Genomic DNA, 20,035 nt, shown 5'->3' on the forward strand with positions numbered 1-20,035 from the left:
GTGTCAAAAAAAAAGAAAAAGAAATATTTACGCGAAAATAAAAAATTGTTTAAAATAATGACGGCACGGGACCCGATTTAATCGCTTCCTTTCCGCTTGTTTTCTCCTTCGCAGTGATGGAAGTGCCATTTGACCTTTTGGAGCAGGCCTTGTAGCAGGCAAAATGTTGTTTTGGAGCATGTAGTGGCCCTTTTGGAGCAGGGTCCGGCATAAGCTGGCATATTATTTGAAAATTAAATAATGCTGCATTGCTATATAAAGCCCACCTCTATTATTGAAACACAGTGCCTGTTGCCTTTTTAAGACAGGATATATAAAATTCAACAAAGTAAACACGAAAAAACAAACATTTTTTTTTTTTAAATAAGGCTTATCGGCTCGTCAGATAAAAAAAAAACAATTAAATATGTCACACTGAGTTCTGATGGTACAGGATATTTAGCTTTATCAGCCTGCACTTCTTTTAAGGTATCTGCAGCACCATGTAACGACCCTCACTGTTGTGGAATGTTTTAGTTCAGATTAGAGTTGTCTTTCGGGCAGCAGCTTCAAATATTCCGGCATCTGATATTCGCTTCAAAAATTCCGCCTCATTTTCGATGTGCTGGCGAAGTCACGATCGGATCACGGCGAGTTAACCCGTCGAGTGCGCTCCTTGGCAGGCACCGACGCGCTGCAGAGAAGCGACACCCACGGAGCAGACACCGCAGTCTAGGGTGCCTTCATGTGCGCTTCGCATAGAGTGATGCCAACTGCCTGTTTCCCTTTACGCCTCCGCCATTTTGTTCCTCATTGTTTCCCCGTGCGTTTCCCATGCGCCGGAAAGTGGCCTTTGTATCTATCGGTCCCCCCATCCGACGGGGGAAATGCTAATCCTCCCTCCATGGGTTCCACAAAGCTGCTCCGAACTTGTGAGATAAGGTGCTTGTTTCCGGGAGGGTTATAAGCCCCACGGATTATCGCCGAGACCAAAATGGCTGCTGGTTTGTCGGCGAGTGGTATTACAAAGGGTGGCACCACCCTAGCAAAGCGCACATTAAGGCTCCCTACCGCAGTCGCGCGAGTCGTGCAGTGCTTTGTGCTCCGAAAAGGACTGTGAGGCTTTACCAGCACTACATCCAGAGTTTGGTGCAACTCAGCTATACTTCGTTTCAGCTTCGGTGCGAGCGCAGCCGAAGCTACAAGCGCGCGCATGGAGCCCATAACGGTGTCCACACTGCACGAGCCCAAGCGCGAGTCAGGAATGCACAGAGCATTGGGCTCGCGCTAGCTTTGACTTCGCTGGTAAGCTATACTCTGTTTCATACTTAGTGTGCAACGCTGTCAAAGCTACTGGCGCGAGCGTAAGGCTTGATCTCGTTGATCATTTGCACGCATTCTCGCGCAAACAAAAGCATAGATGAAGCCACGCTCTCGCGCCAGTAGCTTTGACAGCGTTGCACGCTAAGTATGAAACAGAGTATAGCGCACAGGAACAGGGCGGGCCAACATTAAAAACATCCACAAACTCAACCTTTTTTTTTTTTTTTTAAGTAAGCTGCTTAGTGGGATGGTTCTTAGTTATCCTCTGCGGCTTTGGTCTCAGATGTTGCCAACGTTGTTCCTTTCAATGATGATGATGATAATGCGTCCTCGCAGTTTCGGTTTGCGTAACAGTTGCGGCGCTTAAAATACCGCGGTACCGCGACGCGCTCTGATCAGACTTGAATTTTTATTTTTCTATAGCTACATCTCATCTCGGCGCAGGCAAGGCGCAATTCTTCGGTAAAATGACAATTTGGCGCTACATGTAGCAGGATTGCGTCCTTGGCGCAATTTGGCGCAATTGGCGCAGCACTTCCATCTCTGCCTTCGGCATTTCGGATGCGTGGAGGAGAGGTGGATCGGCTTGGCCATCATGTTGAGGTGGAAAGAGTGTATGAGTATTCTGTGATATTATGGACTTTGTGGAGAATTTGAAATTAATCTTGCGCCGTCAATATGGCTCTAAAAAATTTTTGTTTTCACATAAAATTTATTTTTTGACACGCTTGTCCCAACTGGACTGTTTAAAAAAAAACTTTTTCTTTTCAGTGGACCTTTAATTGCTAAATGAACTTTGATACGAAACCAAGCAATCGGTAATCAAACATCCACAATCTGGAAAGACTGATCTATTTTCGCGACGAGAAAAGAATGTGACTTAGTTTCCTGTCATGTTTCTCAAGATCAGCGACCAATGTGCCAACATTTATAAGTTTGCATACAAGATTGTTGATCTGTGTACCTACATGATATTCATGGCAACTCCAGTGCCAGAGACTATGAGCATGATGTCCGCATCAATGTCATAGTCGTCGTGGTATATCCTCTGTGCAGCCGTGTAGACTAGGATGCCAGTGAGAACCCATATGAACACAACACTGACCATTGCACCTAGGATTTCTGAGAGTGCAGGGAGAGAGCAAACAGAAAGCAATACCATAATCAGGCTATATTGGCATAATCTTCATCTTGTATCGTGGAAAAAGATTGAGGTAAACGTGAAACAAGACTAGAAGACTACAGAGCCTAGTGAGAAAAACCAAGCCTATCTTATGAGCAGTGTTCTCCCCGCAGTAAGCCACAGTGGATATGTCGCCTAGCAATTCTGTTGACCACTCATCTCTACGATGTCACACCCACCTATAGATTTTGCCAAGGTTGGACTAGACCAGGGGTCGGCAAGCCACGGGCCGGCGAGGCAGTTTTATGCCGCCCCCGCAGGGGTGAGACAGGTGAAACAGGTTTTGGAGCAATTTTTGGAGCAGAAAAATCTGGATTTTGGAGCAGCTTCCTCACACATACACAAGGAACACATGGCAGTTTTGACCTCAAGTGAATTAGACATGACAGAAACAAGGAGCACTTCCAATGGACTTTTGTCCAGTAAGCTTCTGCACGTGCGCACACCCTCTCCCCTAGCCTTGCTTCCCGCTTTCTCCATTTTTAAAAGGCACCATCCCGCTCGACCAACCATTGTAAGCACCCATCTTTATTGATAGCATGGGGCATAAAAAGCAATGAAAACTGATACAATGGCACAAGTGTTTTGATGAGTGGAGTCCTGTTGGGCTGCCCTTCATTTGTAGTTTGCAAACAAATCGCCATGCGGCACTCATAACTCAAAAAAGAGTACACTGGCATTGTTCGGCATTCCCATACTTGAACAGAGAACACCTTCTATTTCTTTTTGCCTTTTCTACGTCCTCTCCATTTGCGACTTGCCATCTGGCCCCACCATGTCGGCTTCGTAACGCCTCAGCCCGCCGCAGCTAAAGGTTGCCAACCTCTGAACTAGACAACGCCAATTTTGCAGGCACACAATGAGCCGGATTGCTGTGCACTAGATAGAGGGCCTCCTCCTCCTCCCCCACCCCTGCAGCTGTCTGATGTCCATCTCTTACAGCTTCAAAAGCTTTCTGAGGAGAACCCTGCTCATGAGCCAAGCATGAATGTCGAAGGGATCAGGACACGCAAATAATTATGGCCGAGGTGACTTCTGGGCAACTGTCTGTGGTAATTTCCATTGCAAGGTGGCCAAGTGCAAGTGACCATAAAAGCGGCACTTCCCCGCTGATAAAAGGCCGGCACAGCATACGCACAAGAGACTTTTGGGTCGCGGTGTGCACCATCAACAGTCAATAAATGACTATGTGATGTTGAACTAGTATGTTGTGTAATTCTTTGAGGTGGGTAGCAGCAACGTAAATCCTACACACTATATCGCTGGAACCCACTAGATGCTACTATATTAATACTAAATTTCTTCTGTAAACAACATGTTAATTTCGTGAATAAATTTAATTCAATTGTGGGACACTCGCATCTGCCCTTCAGGAAGGCAGCCACAACTGAAGGGTCGGTGACACCATCTGCCTGAATGCAGTACAAGAGTTCTGTACTTGAACATGAAAATCTGCCAAAAGAACAATTAGATTTCCTGCAGCCAACTAACCAGAGAAATTTCTATGTGATAACATGCATTCTAAGTGCTGTAAAGTGTGTTTTGCGGACACAATAAAATAAATATTAGCAACTTTTTCATAGCACATAAAATGAGAACATGGCAGTTTTCATCATACACATTTCATTTGTTAATAATACCTGCCTATGCATTTCACCACACAAAGCAGTAAAACTAAGCCACGCAGTCTGCATCAAATTATCAAAATTCAATCCCAATAATTTGCAAGACGTATTTCAAAATGCACGCTCAAGCTATCAGCACAAAGTGTCAACAGACCTGCTCTGTAGAACCCAAAGGACATTCTTTTCGTGGGTGACTTCTGTGCAATCCAAACGGCAAAAATGGAGATCACGAATCCTGCCAGGTCGGCGCAAAGATGTGCGGCGTCTGACATGATGGCAAGGCTGTTGGACAAGTATCCCCCTGGAGGAAGTTTCAATGAGAATGGCATTAATGTTGTTTCCTAACTCCACCTTGCAATTAACAATAATAGACTGGAATAATCTGCCTAACAGTACCGTGACCCAGACAGGTCATAACACATTCTATCATATACCAACTAACCACCCATTTGCCGCTGCACTAAGAGCAAATTCGATTTGTGCTTGTAGAAATGTGTTATTTCCGTATTTTTTTTCAGTTTGTTTAATTAGTTGCCTTTTTCTTGCTTTATATAACAAAGTTCTCCAGCCTGTAACGAAGTTCTCCAACACTGCATAATACCCGTAAGGGCCTTCAAGAAGGAATAAATGATGATGATGGTGGTGGTTTTAGTTTCAGCTCAGGCAGACATGGTACACCAGAAAAGAAAAGCGAAACCCCTAAATGCTACCAATGTCTCATAATGTTGAATTACTTTCATCACAAATGTCAGGATGATTTTCACACATCAATGACTAAAGCTGATAAACACAACTTTATAAACCCAGCTTCAAAAATATTTGTGTGTCCCATTCACCAAATCTATTATGCTGATTATTCTGAGGTTCCTCATTCTTACGGCCTTTCACTAGGAGCCAGAATATACTTCGTCCTATACTCCGTACCACGGCCCACAGTAATTTGGCAAATGGTGATGGCTACAGTCCCAGTGGGCCAATTAGTATGTCGGAGGGAGAGACGTGACTATTCTCTGTCTCACTAGTTGCATGCAGCGCTGTTGAAGTGAAGGGTAGGGGAGAGAGAGAGAGAAAAGTCACTTTTGAATTGATTTTGAGTGACGGGCTAATCTTTGAGGGAGACAAAAGCGACATCCGAGACACACAAAAAGAGAGTGCAGTGTAGAGGGGAGTTCATCCTTCCTTCATTCTCCAACTGATTCGGTTACGCTGTCGACCCTGCACCTGGGCTGTCACATGCTTCACCTATGTTGGCTCGAAGGGGCTGCAGAGTTCGCTCTTTCCCAAGTTACGACAAAACAGTATACAGTGTGATCCACTTGTAACGATACCACATATAACGATGTAATGCTTATAACGATCAGTTTCTAGAGTTTCTAGTCTAGAAATGATTAGATTCTAGTCCAGATACAAGGATAATCGGTTATAACAATTGAAATTTCAGGTTTTTCTCGTTATTGTTTTAAGTGGATTGCACTGTAGACCAAAGATGATATGGCTTGCAAGTGGTTTTTAGGCTTCCAGTGTCAAGGGGGAAGGACTGTTTAAACTATATTACCTTTCACACAAATTTGGGTTTCTCGCAAAATGGCAAGCAATCTATGCCTATAGAGACGAGTGATCAATGCACTGCTCAACACACACGTCTCCATTCGTGTAGCGTTATTAGCCAGCGATGACATTTAGCTTGCAGCATGCGCTGCCCGCGTCGTCCAAGGCGAAGCATTGTTTTATGGAACTACAGCTGGTGGGTTCAAATCCCGGCCTAGGCGGGATTTGAACCCACCCACTACCCTCAACAACCTCAATCGGCAAGATTGCCGGCCGACATGCCAGCAATCTAACGGAGGCTTATTGTGCACCGCGCAACCAAAACCTTGGCTAAACAGTGCGTGTAACCAAGATTATGATTGCACATCAAAAGACCCCCAGGTGGTCGAAATTAATCCTTGGTCCTCCGCTGGTGTGTTTCAGATGCATGCCCTTTGTTGGCTTGGCATGCAAAACCAAAACTTGAAAGAGAAAGGTGCGACTCATACACCATCAAATAATACTTGTTTCAGCTCCCACCATTTTTCAGCTGTGCAAGACCCCAAAAATAGAACCAGAACACTACCTGAGACAGGCGATAAAGTTCATTTCATGGACGTCACGTCACGCATCTACCTTTGGACATGCAATAAATATTCTTGCACGTGTGTTGCACCCGATTTCCAAACCAAGAGCAGCCATTGTCTGTATAAAAACTCAAAGCGACTTTATTTTATTTCTATAATGCTTGACACGACTTACAAGTTTCCCCGTCTTTTGCACCTTTCATTGCTGACTCCACCTTTCTGGCACCATGGACTTTCTATACTACATTTCACTTAATGTGTGAGCGTAGCAAAAGCTGCAAGAACAAGCTGTGAACTTTCAGCGTCCCAGCCAAGCATGCACCCTGGTGCATTGGAATCATTGTTCGGGACAACATGCTTGCACTTGTACCTTTGGCTTCACTCACACAAGCTGCACCCTGCATTTCTAACCACCACCATAACTACTAAGCTAAAGCAAGGATTCAGGCAAGCCGACTTGATACTTCAAGCATCTTAGCCCAGGGAGAGTGGAGACAAAAAGGAACACATGAATCTCCAGCAACTAATAATTCATGTTCACTTGTCCTTTTTGTCCCAACCCTCCAGGGCTAAGGCATAAACTTCAAAATCTATATTGCAGTATAAGAACAACCAGTATTCGATACCTGAAAAAAATGCCGACATTTTTTTATAGGGAGCACTCCAGCTAGGCTTTATAACAATTATGCATATCAAATACAATGCCCAAGAGCAACTCACCCGAGCAGATCAACTAAGAATCATGTACCATATTTTTCTAACCATGGTACCCAGATTGTACATGTTTTAAAAGTTAAAATTTTATGTGGTGCAGGCTATCTACAGTTGCGGACTGCACGAGAAGTTGTTTCTCCTACATCGATCACTGTGACAAGATGCGACGGAGTTTTCAAATGATGATTATTTCACGATTTAAAAACAAGTTATTAGCGATTTATGGATGACGACTTATGTATGATACAAACTGCCTTGTGGGCTAATAAAGCGGGCAATTGTCAAGGTGCATGAGAATTTTTGTTTATGCCAACCAGACACTATTCACCCAATGCACACCAGGGAAAGAAAGGTGTCTGAACAAGGCCAGCCAGGGTAGAAAACGTTTGCTCGGGCTTTGCCCATCTCCCGGCAAGGGTATTATTTGCTTAGGGTCCTTTGTGCAGGCGTGGTCATGCACGTCGCACGACCTTGAAAATGTGTGACCGAATAAGGACGGCTCCTCGAGTGGTTCTCACGGGTCTCCTACCCCCTAGACATGCCGTGCATTCTCACGGCGCCAGAAATGCAATTGAATCTTCGACAGACTTTTTCCACACCGAGGCAGCGTCGTTCAGACCCCTCTCTTCTACGGTGGTGCGGACTACCGAAGGAAATACATTTTTTGACAAAAATTTGCCTTTTTAGGGTATGTGCTGGGTGTGGACTGTAGTCCAGAAAATATGGTAGGTCAGTCATTTCACACTTTTGGACACCTGGTAGAGATGGCCTTCCCTACAAGCATGATGCCACAAAGTTTTACACTGAAGCTGACCTTTTCTGTTTCCGATACATCGCCTTCGCTCAGGAAAGTTGCAGAACCTGAACAACTGTTTGTATGAGAGGCATATTTAACGAATCACTTGAAATGGCCTAATGCTTAACAGCTTGTTGACAGCATAGCTTAGAAAATTGAACGAGAAATTCGACAAGAAAATGTTGAGACAGCATCATTAACTCTTGGCACGACTGTACCTTTTCTCTACCACACCAAAGGAGAAGGCCACTGATAACTTGCTACTGCAGGCATCTGTTCCTAGGTCACAAGATGGTGACCTAGGTTTTACTATGAAAGAGCTTCTATGGACCACTGAATCAGTGCCAAGTCCCACAGTTAAAGATTGACCAGTATCCTCAATCATATTGCCTTTATTTAATATTGTGTTGCTGTTTTTTTTTTTCTGTCTTGTTTTTTTTGTATTTTGCTCAAGCAATGCTCACCCTTGTCTTAGCCACCTTGTAGGTGGCTGGCAGTATTATCAAATAAATCAATAAATAAACACAATACCCTTCAGTACTGTCCAAAGGCATTCATCAGGATCTCTCATGTGTCACTCTTTGCAAACGCTGCTACCTTTCCAACTCGCTTTGACAGGTTTAACACAGATTCGCCACACTCAAAGAACGCTGCTAGAAGTAAAACCTCCCATTCTGAGCAACATAGGTGTTTATGGCTGTATTACAGGAGTTCAGATATGCAATTTTTAACAGCATGTCTCAAGTAAGGCATAGTCGCAATACATACCTACGATCTCTGCTGTCATAAAGGCGAGGCATGTGAGGCTACTCGCAATGAGCTGCCTCTGTGCGATCTTGGAGGAGTAGCGCGCTGGTGTTCGCGCATGACAGTGCAGCGTATCTGCCTGATCATCTTCACTGGAATCCTAAAAAAAGGTAGAAAGGTAAACAAACACGCTTAATATCTTCTTCCAATCGCGTCTTACGCGGTCTAGAAAGCACAAATACGGCGAGCACATTTCTTATAATTGTTTGACAGGCTGTTACAAGCTGGACGTCAACCGTGTACTCACGTAAAGAAGGGACGTGCGCTCGACACTATCTGTATTGTAGTGAACGGAAGAGTTCGTAATCACAACAGGACTTTCGTCCGCGTTGGGTGCTCTCAAAGATAGATTCGCCGGGTATTCCACAGAACCATTCGCTTGGCAGGGCTGCCCAGTGCGGGACCCAGGCTCACCGAAGGTGCGACATCGTCGGCACAAGCAGAAGTCTTCCCTGTCATCCATAAGATTGAGACGAGCGCTCGTAATGTCCAACAACTCTTCGTCGCCAGATTCCGACTCGTCCTCGAAACTTGTACTTTTTCTGGACACACCGTAGGTGCTAAACAGCTGCGCAATTTTTGAGCGAACTCGGCCGAACTTGTTGTCTGCCATCGTTGCTGATAAGACCAATCTGCTGCTGGGATCTTCTTAACGCATCAAACCGTGAACAGATTAGACAGCGGACCACGACCGTGTTGCTACAACGAAGGCCCAGACGTCCCATATCGCAAGCGAAAGTGCACAACTCAGGTTGTGAAATTTGCAACGGCACGCAAAAAGAAAACAGGCTGACTAGAAAACAAATACACGGAACGACCAGCACCGAATACCCAACCCCAAGCGGCAGACTGGCGCAACAACCACGTATCATTCATTTCAATGTAACGCGTTATATGTTCTTTCAAGATCGTAATCACATAACAGAGTATTATATGTAATAAATTCATAAACGAAATTTAGCATTAACACAAAAATTAAATTACAAAGAGCGAAAATGTATCGCGCTACTTTACGCACGCGCAGTCAGCATAAGTAAAACGGCACATGTATTTCCGCCATATCCGCGCTGAGCCGCTGAACGTTCATGCGGTTCCCATTTCAGCGCGAGCACGCCAGCCCTTGCAACGTCATTTCCGCTGTCAAGAGGACCTTTGATTTTTCCTTCTTTTGCATTATTCTCCGCCATCTTGAGGGTAATCTGCACACGGCTCCAAACTACACGGAGTCCCGCGGGGACATTTAAAGTTCCAGGAGATACAGGTAAGATCCCCTTTCAACGCTTTTATCGCTCGCGTCGTGCTGTCCGAGCCGGGATAGGCGCTCGCACGGGAAGCCAGACTCGAGGCGAGGCGTTCGTGCCGAGCGGCGGCGTATGTTGCCGTATATGGGAAGACTGCGTGTTTGCTCTTTTTTCTTCTTTTTAACGACCTAGTCCGTCATCCGACGCCCGTCCCGGTGGACCCGCGTGCCGAGCAATGACTGTTCGCGAGTTGTAATAACTTCTTCAAACGCTGCGGTCGCACGTCTGTGGTTAAAATGTGAGAATCATGGTGTAATTGCCTAAGCCTTTCCGGAGGCTCCGGCGCTTTCTATCGTAACCGGGGGATGCTCTGCGTGCAGTCACATGCGTGCGGAGGTTTGAGCGCACTTTCACTCTTCCTTTTATCGACGCATTTGACGCTCGTTCATGTTTTGTCAAATGGAGTAAACACTTGACGGAGGGGCGTAACAGTTTGAATAGCACAGCTGTACACGCGGACGGCAGAGCGCTCTTCTCGATAAAACGTGCAAAGCGCACACGCCGGAGGGACACCACCGCACATTACAAACCTTGAAGTCGGCTTCCCTGAGCACTTGCTCCTTCTCAGAGTTTTCGGTAGCCGCGAAGCGTGCTGGATATGCAAGATGCTTATCCGGGGGGTGTTTCTTCTCGCTGTCGATTAACGCTACTTGATCTTCGTCCATGTCCATCCTTGAACCTTCGTTGCCTTTTGGGGAAAAGAACCACTTCATGAAGAGGCAGCAGTGGTCGAAGGCTGACTGTCGCGTCCTTCGTTGTGACTATCTGCGTTGTCGACAGTTACGGCGGAAAATTAGCCGTGTGATGTAGGAACCATTGTTTTGTTTTATCTATTGTCACAGGCAACCTTTGAACTTTTCGGAGGGATACCAGTTCGAGAACGGCTATTGTTGCGTTGCTTGAGAGCGTACGTAGCGCTTGCTGACGCAAAGCCCGTAGAGGTCCAGCGAGACGTGGCACAGCTGCTATGATACAAAAAGTCGAGACGAGAGTCTTCTGGAAGCATTTTACTCCCGTATTCAATCGTGGAAGCGAGCTCACGAAGAATCCGTCATCCGCGTTGTGTCATATGTGTCACTTACTTTTCCTCTTTTATTTTTTTTTATTTTTATTATTTTTTTTGTAAGGTTTGTGATTTTTAAATATTCTCTACGGAGTAAATTTTTCTAATGGTGTTCCGCGTCTGCGGTAGTCATAAGGGAGCTTTAGAAGAGCGCACGCTAAAGCTTTGCGTACGCAAATAGCGTCGTCGCCACTGCGCATGCTCCGAACGCAAACCAAGTTTTGCGCTTTGCGTGCCCAATTTTAGCGTGCGCTATTTCTCGGAAATAGCGTGCGCACGTAAAGAGTCTTTGCGCTTTTCCAGGGAGGATTCAGAAGTTGGCTAAAGCCAAGACGAGCAGAGTTAAAAAAATGGCGGCTTCCAGGATTTTGTTGGCGGCTGCTTTGGCGGCGTCGTGAGTGCGACGTCGGCGGCATCCTCGCGACTGCGATTTTTAATACGGGAAGACAATGTACTCGGTTTGGCAAGGATCACCGGCAACTTGATGCTTGTGACGCGATTTTCAATACGGGACGACATTGTACTCGGTTTGGCAACGATCACCGGCAACTTGATGCTTGTGACGCGCGAACATTTCTCGGCGAAAGTACGATGTGCGAAGGTCAGTACACGAGACCTCTTTTGCCGAGGTGACGCAAGCGGACACGACCGGTCAGCCGCTCGCGTCGCATTCTCATGTTTAAACAAATCTAAAATAATACTCTGGACCAAAAAAAAAAACTTTTTTTTTTTTCTGAAGTTACAGCATTTTGTGGGTGAAAAAAAAAAAAAATTGTGACTATCTTGGTGGCGTCGCAAACCCGAGAGGCTTGGGCTTTTGCGTCGCGACGAAGAAACGCTATTCTAAAACTCTCTCGCGTCGCGTGCGCTAATACAAGCGCTAAATTTAGCGCTAGTGTGCGCTAAAATTGCGTACGTTATTCTAATACTCCCTATTCTCGTGATAATAGGGAGTTTTAGAATAACGTACGCAATTTTAGCGCACGTTAGCGCTAAATTTAGCTCACGCGACGCAAGAGTTTTAGAATTGCGTTTCTCCGTCGCGACGCAAAAACCCTATCAGCTCGCGCTTGCGACGCCACCAAGATAGTCACAATTTTTACTTCACACACGAAATGCTGCAACTTTAGAAAAAAACAAGTTTTTTTGGTTCCGAGTACTAATTTAGATTTGTTTAAATATGAGAATGCGACGCGAGCGGTTGACCGGTCGTGTCCGCTTGCGTCGCCTCGACAAGAGAGGTGTCGTACTGACCGTCGCACATCGTACCTTCCCCGCGCACGCAAAGCGTAAAGCCTGGTTTGCGTTCGGAGCATGCGCAGTGGTGACGACACTATTCTTTGCGTGCGCAAAGCCTTAGCGTGCGCTATTCTTAAACTCCCTAATGTTCGTCTTTCATTACCTGTGTCACGTGTTCCATTGCTAACAAAGCCGCAACAATAAAAAAAAAAAAAAAATTTAAAGTGAAGCGGCTTTTGCGTTTCTAATTGTAGTGCTGTGTAGCCTTTCGTGTAGAAATGCAATACCGTAATATACCGAGAGAGGCCCAACCTTCGAAAGCTAACCCACCCCTATTTTTGGCATAATTTTTTTTTTTTTTTTTTCGAAAACGGCGAAAGTCTCTGCAATCACATCTAGTGATTGTGGGGACTTTTCTGATGGTGTTACTATGGCGGGGGATAAGCAGTCGTTGCTTACTGGGAAGGACAGTCGTCTTTGGTTATTCGCCCCCTCCTTGCGGTGGCAATTTTCGCAGGTCAAGAAATGGGAATATTTTTTCAACCGGTTTGCTTGTGATTTTAGGTGGGCTATCTCTCGGGATATTACGGTAGGTGCGTGTTTTTTGGCGCCTTTATATGCCAAACCATAGCCTCCTTTATCGTTAAAATCCTCTCAGAACCTAAAGAATAGCGGTCCCGAAAAGAGGAAGAGGCGGATAAAGAGGATGCCCAAAGCGTCCTGGGGGAGATGGGGGACCTCTTGCTGGCGCTACCACAGCGCGAGCGGTGAAATCCGAGAACACTCCTGTTCTTTTTTTTCCCCGATGAGAAATAGGACGTCGGCTTACGGTCTTCTCTTCTTCCGTGCAACGGTCGCCGCATCCTTTACGTATCTTCAACTGCTTGTGATACCGCTGTTTCGTTTTGCGTTGGGCCCTGCTATGGCATAGTGCAACGATGTAACGATCGTCGAAAGAGCAGAAACGTATGTAATTTTTGCACTGCACGATGTGTATTAAAGGGGGGGGGGGGGGGGGGGGGCACGGCACTGAAGGAGTGTTGCCTTCAGAAAAACAAGGGGGGGGGGGGGGTGCACCCCACTCCCCTTCTAGGTGGTGTGTAGGGAAATCACTGGTCTGCTCCATCCACCATCGCTGCTGGAACACCGCCAGGATCGCGACCAGCGACAGCGTGACACTTTTGTGACGTCATCAGGCGGACATCGAGGGACCACTTCTTTGGTAGTGGCAAGCACACCAGTCGGAGACGCGTTCTAGGCGCCATACTTATGGCCAATCTCTCCCTTGGTTCACTTGCGCGCCGAGGTCGGTAATCGTGTGCCGTGTTTGCGGTATTTCCTGGCTATTACATGTTTTTCCCCCTCTTCCGAACTCCGTGTGTCTTAAAATTCGATGACAAGCACTTTACGTGCCCATCTGCACTGACGTTTTCCTTTCTTTCTTAATATTATTTACTTTGACGCTGCGCACTACGTTTTCTCGTTAGGGATTCTTAATATTTGCCCTGCAGGTTGCCTTTAATTTATTCATGTATTACGAAAATTACGCAGTGGCCGAAGGAAAATCTCGAGCAAAATGCCTTTGATCTCGCGCGAGCAATAAATGGCGCCCCTTTCGTGGACTTTTGAAAATGAAGCAAACAATGTAAACAACGTCGAGTTTGTTTTGCCAAACACTACTAAAGAAATACGAAGTAACGGTATTCCATTACTGGCATTACCGAAATGCTCGTTTTTTATTATATATATATATTTTTTTTATTTTTTTATTTTGTTAATAATTTATTTATTATCATTAGCGAGGCTTTCGTACTTTTGAGCAAACAACTCGAAAAATGTTTTTCAAAGAATGTCTTTTTTTTTTTTTTTTAACTTCAAATTTTGAGGTTTTTGTAGCTAACGTTTAAAGAGTGCACGTAGTTTTTCGGACGTTTGGTGTCATTCGCCGAGGTAGGGAACAGCAGTCGGCAAATTTCTTGAAGCGGAATTTTCATAGGCAACCTTCTACGATATTAATGAATTTGTCGGTAATAAAAGCGCTACGCTCACCTTTCTCGACACGAAGTCTCTTCAGCTAGTTCTGCCGATTACAATCCCGATTCTTAACAATGCGGAGGACGCTTTTTCTATTGGTTGTGTCAACAAGTGCGCTGCAGAACCTACGTTCAATGAGGACTGCGACGATCGCGGAAAGGGATATACATACCAAGCACCACGTATTCCGTGGCTTCATCAGCAGGGAGCTTTGGCTTCCTGCTCATCGCGCGCAGGTAATGAGAAAGCCTGACAAAGTTTTGAATCCCTGTCGTCAACGCAGATGGGGTAAGGAACGTCTAGGCATCTGTCTCGCCTAAGAGGAAGCCTCGACGTTGAGCGTCCAAAAAGGAGACGGGTTCGGCGATAGGGTGTTTTCACGTGACGTCAGTCCACCCTTATGTTGTACCGTGTCAGCGCTACACAACCCATAGGCCTTTGTGCACCACATTGCCTTCGTTGTGATGATAAGAGTTGAAAAGAACACTTCTGTGATACAAGCAAAAGTGGAGGTGAAAAAAAAAAATCGTGAAAGTTGTATTAAGCCGTGGTCGCACTGCTTATCCCACCGAATGAGCCCTCATACAGATTCGAACGCGAGTCGCCGCGAGATCCGTGCTTTGAATGCCGCTTGGCCATGAATGAGTTCAAGGAGAAACTTGGGCACGCGGCATTCGAACCACGGATACTGCGGCGACTCGCGTTTGCAGACTGCCTTTTGTATTCACAACTTTCACGACCTATAAGGGCCGCACTGGTGCCTGTGTCAAAATGGCTGTCATCTGGAGGATCGTCGTAGAACAGCAGTACGAGGCTGGGTCTGCGACGCGTAAGTAATTCTAGTTTTGTTATTTGCGAGCAGTATTGGAGCCTCGCTTAATTTTTTCGCGTCAGGAAGGTGTATGCAAGCACCTTTATTCTGAAGCCTATCATCCAGGAGCTGTAGGGAGCGCAACTCTCACGCCGCGGTACCACCATCGCTGGAAGTTGCGAATGATGTATGAGCAGTGTGACCCTGCTTTGAGAATCCTAGGAAAATATCAAACCATTATACTTTTTACGTAGGCCAATCCCAACATTCAGTTTTTTTTTTTTATTATTTTTAGAGAAATTCAAGTTTTTAGTAGTTTTACTGACGAGTGTTTATTTTTTTTTTATCTTGTTTATCTATAAATGTATCACCCTATCGATAACATCTTCAAGCTTGGAACGATGGAATTAAGAAACTGTCCAATATATCTAAGGGCATTAAAAAGGTGGGCAATTCAGTCTAACGATTAATAATACAATACTTCCATCAGTCTTCTTTTTTTTTTTTTGCAGCAAAAGATATGGGTATAATTAAGATCACAGCAGGCGCCTATATACGGGTATTAGCTATTTATTTATTTACTTTAAGTGCTCCGTATACAATTACGGTCGAGCTCGTTTTACCAAGAAACGGAGTGAAAGCATATCCTTCAGGTTTTTGCGGTCTGCGTCAGTTGTAAGATTACGAACGAGATAACTCTTCAGCATTATTATTTTTTTTTTTTTCAGCTAGATTGATAAACAGCATATCAGGCTTCTCGCCTGTGACACCCAAGAAACTTCGATGAAGATTGTGTGAGGCATGGTCGCCATAATTGAGCTCTTTGTTCATGGATCCTCTGACGAGAAAGGACAGCGGTCCCGCAGGATTAACATCCTCCAAAGCATGTCTGCTCGAGCAGGTAGCCTTCGAAGTGCTCTACGCGAGAGGCTGGGTCACACATCTGCGTTTGGGTGGGATGGATGGATGAATATGGCTGAGCCGTTTTAATCGGGCGGCGGCTTGCGTCACCTAGCCAAAGCTTCTAAATCCAACCATTGACGAATTTCCGATTAAGTCTGATTTCTTGGAGAAGGGCAAAGAATCTCGTATTGTCGCTAAGTACGAACATTCATCTAACGTTCTCCACAACCGTAAGTTACAATGCGTATGACGGTATATGCCTCTTCGCAACCCGGTGTGCGCTTTTTTCGCCCTATGGATTGAAATGAAAAGAATAAAAAGACATTATCCTTCACTCGACTTATGCCCCCAGTTCGATGTTTTGTAATCTCTGCTTTCCCAACATCTATTTTTACGTTGCTCTCTTTCCGGGCCAACGCCTGTACTAAATCGGTATCGCCTTGAGCAACTGCAGGGTGAAGCCCTTTACAGTAAACTATTAAGTGTTCAGCCTTCTCCTTTTCTGCCCCACGTGCTCCACATACTGTATCGGTGTCCTGATAATTTGTTGTGGAGTCTGTAGTTCGCAACACCCCTGTCCTGGCCTCAAGCAACGACGTGCTTCCCTTAGAATTGTTTTCGATACTTTCCTTAGCATTCTTCATCTTTTAGAGCGCAGCTCTTCGGCGCCCGTTTCCGGCTTGAGCGGCGTCGGCGCCAGCGTCGGCTTAACCGCGCGGTGCATTATGGGAAACGTCCCACACTGCACCGCGGTGACGCGCGCGTTGCATCATGGGACGTTTCCCATAATGCACCGCGCGGGAGAAAGGATGGGGAGGAGGAGGAGGGAAGAGGGGGAGGAGGTGAGGAGCACGGGGGTAGATGAGGGAGGAGGAGAGGGTACGGATGAGCAGGAGGGGCATACCGTACCTTCCCCTCCTCCTCAAGAGCTGCGCTGTAATTCGGCATTAGAGGGACTTGTAAACATTTTTTTTTTCTTTCTTTCTTTTTCTGTAAGTTTTTATATGATTTCGTCTGCATCCCTGCTTCGCATATTTCCCTCTCCGAAGCATTAACTCTCTTCTTAACTGTCATTTCCTAATCTGCGTCCCCATTCTCAAAAAGTTCGACCCGAGTTCTCTTGTCAACTTTCTCCACTTCTTATCGGCGCCCTTCATGTATACAAATAGCTAAAAACTCTCGGCGCTTATCGTTCCCCCTCCATGTATCTCTCTCTCCCTCTTCGAATTCTATCGTACTACTGCCACTGCAGAACGCGGAATCCTAAATCTCCCGCGATCACAAAAGAGAGCAAGGCTCAGAATCAAGAATTTACACAGACCAAAAGGGTCTTCCGTCCTCCGACTTTGAGCGATGATTTTTCTTTTGCACGGAATTTACGGTTTACAAGTGCTACCAACTGTCGGATTTTCATAACCGCGTCGTTGGAATGCAGTCCATACGAAGCTTTCGCCGCTTCGAAGATTTCGAAGGAACTATGAAATATGTCGCCATAAAATGTCCGAATCTCGCATGCAGGAATAGCAACACGGAAAGGTTCCAGACGTATCGAAGTCCGTTTGCTTTCGCGTTCTGCGCCGTTTCTCGGGGAGGAAAGCGCGCAGTGCATAAGTTTTGGAAGGCATAGATTTATGTTTTGAAGCATATGGTGACGTCACGAACGCCCCGCTGCATTTGACAATTGTAATAAAAATGAGGGGGGGGGGGGGGGGTGAGTGAATCTGCAGTTATAGATACGTAGGCCGGGGGGGGGGGGGGGTGGGGGAGGGGGAGAGGGAGAGAGGGGGGCACAGGGGATGTATCATGTTTTGCATACGTTAAAGATGTGACATGTTCAACATGTATTCGTGTAAAGCGACAGGAGCTCCATGCTAAGACGAGCTTAATGCGTTCTACTTTAGTGTCACGTTTTTTTTCTCAAAATTAAAAAAAAAATGGCCGAGTTTTGATTTTATAGAAACTGCGGTCTTTTGCTTGGGACGGTCAACACGGGTGCCCGTGGAGGTGCTTGACTGCATGTGCAGTCAAGCACATGCAGTCAAGTCGAAGGCATATCCACACTCCGGGCAATTGGGCGGTGCTACGTCGCTCCGACGACTTCAGGGGTTCCATAAATTGTTGTTCTTGTTAAAAACATTTTTTATTGAATCTAATAATAGAGAGAAAGGGAGAACGATGGGTGACTGCCCCTATTCCGGGGCTGCACCGGCCTTGGACGCTATTGCCGCTCTCGTTGCCAGCAGTAGCTGTTGGCTGAGGTCCTCGCTGCGTAACCGGCCTCCCATCGTTCCTTTGGGATCTTCTGACAGGCCCACACGACGCGATACGCATCGGCCCGTTCGCCCCCGCATTGCGTGCATGCCGGAGACGGGTGGGACGACGGGTACCACGCGTTGAGTCTGTCTGCTGAGACCCTCTGGAGTCTTCGTGTAAGGTGTTCTTCTCTCGAGAGAGAGAGAGATCCTTGTGCGGCAGAGGGAACCGCCGCCTGGCGAGTCGAATGGAATTCAGTCGTTCGGAGTATGATGCCTGCCTCGTGCGGCGTCGTCGCCGCGGCAGGGGGGGGGGGCCCGGTTGGGAAGTAAACCTCGGGCCGTGGCGTGAGCCGCCTCATTCCCCCTGTGTCCTACGTGGCCCGGCGTCCACACGACATGCACCGACTCCGGCGGGTACTTTTGAACCAGTCTTGCTGGTATACGGGTCCGATTGAGCCCGCCGCAAAGTTTCGACACGCTGCCGGCGAGTCAGCAAGCACGGTCGCCCTCGGGTTCCAAGCGATGGCCAGAGCTATGGCTCCCTTGCCCGCGCGAGCTGCCGACTCGGATCTTCTTCACCGACGCTGCGCTGATCGTCTTCTCGCCGTCCAAGGACATCACGGCCACCGTGGCGATTCCGTCCTGTCCCCGGGCCGCGTCCACGTACACGGTTCCGCTCCTGCGGTTCCACGTGCGCCCCAGGGCCCCGGATCTTGCTCTTCTTCTGTCTGCGTCTCCCTCCGGATGCATATTCTTCGGTATTCTCTATAGATTTATCGAACTCACGTCTGTTTGGTCTAGATTGGAGCATTATGCGGCACATCTAATCTTGGTAGGTAATTATTTGATCAATGTGACAGGAGATCAAAGGTACACGCTTGCGTTCTACATTTTCGTGGGTTCAATTGTTTGCGAAAAGGGGTCTCAAAACGTTGCTGCTCGAATCGAAATAAGCTCGAGCAGCATTTGAAAGGAGCTTTTAAAGCGGCCCTGAAGACGATTTCAGTCTATCATATGTGGAAGAAGGTATACCCACGGTTTAATACGGGAATCCTTACGCGGCACGGGTGCTCGTGGCTATAGAAGTGACTTGTTTTTTTTTTTTTTGGTAGACACCTTTTGGTTTGAAGTTGGCACGGTGTCTTTGTTACAGGGTCTAAACTCGGCCGAAGTTGGTGACATTTGTGCGTTCTCGCTTCCTCAATGTTGGGTGCTGTTGAAAGCACACCCTGTGTCCGTGTTTGATGTTCTCTCTCTGACAGAATAAGAACGGCAGGGCATCTCTATCGGATGCCTGGCTGCCCGCGCGCGCTCGTTGATTTTCTCCGTGCTCCGGCTGCGCGTGCACGATCGAGACTTACGAGATGCCGATGCGTTATCGAAGGTATACGAAGTTCGCGCTGTATATAGGCGGGACAGCTGAAATATTTCCCTGTCGTTCTCATCCCGCTCGTACGGTCGTTCCGCCTAAGTACCCGTATTCTGGTCCGCTGTATGTGGCATAATCTTTCTGAACCGGCTTGCTAATCAACGTCTTAGCTGAGACTGTGCGGAAGAAAGCACTGCCGAAGGCGCTCAGGCGCAGTGGCATGTGAAGTCGAGGCTTGGCAGGTTGGTCACACGACCAGCCGGCGAATCGGCCCGCGCTCCTGCAGGTCGCGGGCACATGCCACGCGCGAAAGATCGCCAACTCTTTCGCCGCCTACCATGAAGGTCCCTTATCTAAGGTTACCTTTATCGTGCGAATCTTCTTCTGTAAGACGCTGATTTTAGCAACCCGGCCGAGGCGTCTCTTTCTGCCTTCCATCTCGATCCCCTTCTCTTCGTGTAATTCGACATTCCGTGCAATGTCATCTCCGTATTATCATGATTGCTTGGGTCTGATGAC

The 20,035-nt window shown here is 46.7% G+C and overlaps 2 protein-coding genes across 6 annotated transcripts in view; one reads left to right on the top strand and one right to left on the bottom strand.

Annotated features, from left to right (window-relative positions):
• The window catches only part of LOC8035454 (zinc transporter 2), an 83,244-nt gene that overhangs the window by 28,076 nt on the left and 35,133 nt on the right, over positions 1-20,035 (bottom strand). Inside the window, exons 1-4 of one of the 5 annotated variants that reach the window (XM_029990708.4) lie at positions 10,373-10,670; positions 8,503-8,641; positions 4,265-4,411; positions 2,271-2,424 (exon numbers count right to left, since the gene is read on the bottom strand). In XM_029990708.4, coding sequence (XP_029846568.2) covers positions 2,271-2,424; positions 4,265-4,411; positions 8,503-8,641; positions 10,373-10,555 — 623 coding nt within the window. In that variant the 5' untranslated portion in view covers positions 10,556-10,670. Of the gene's footprint in view, positions 1-2,270; positions 2,425-4,264; positions 4,412-8,502; positions 8,642-8,788; positions 9,420-10,372; positions 10,671-20,035 lie in introns of those variants that run through there. The other 4 variants (XM_002411319.5, XM_029990709.4, XM_042288485.1 and 1 more) reach the window with 4 other exon arrangements.
• LOC8035458 (zinc transporter ZIP10) overlaps positions 9,585-20,035 on the top strand; it is a 110,830-nt gene continuing 100,379 nt past the window's right edge. The window contains exon 1 of the mRNA XM_042288479.1: positions 9,585-9,802. The gene's annotated coding sequence lies outside the window, so the exon portion shown is untranslated. The remainder of the gene's footprint in view (positions 9,803-20,035) is intronic.

This window comes from Ixodes scapularis, unplaced genomic scaffold, assembly GCF_016920785.2.
Source record: "Ixodes scapularis isolate PalLabHiFi unplaced genomic scaffold, ASM1692078v2 PGA_scaffold0__279_contigs__length_252992795, whole genome shotgun sequence".
Taxonomy (NCBI): Eukaryota; Metazoa; Arthropoda; class Arachnida; order Ixodida; family Ixodidae; genus Ixodes; species Ixodes scapularis.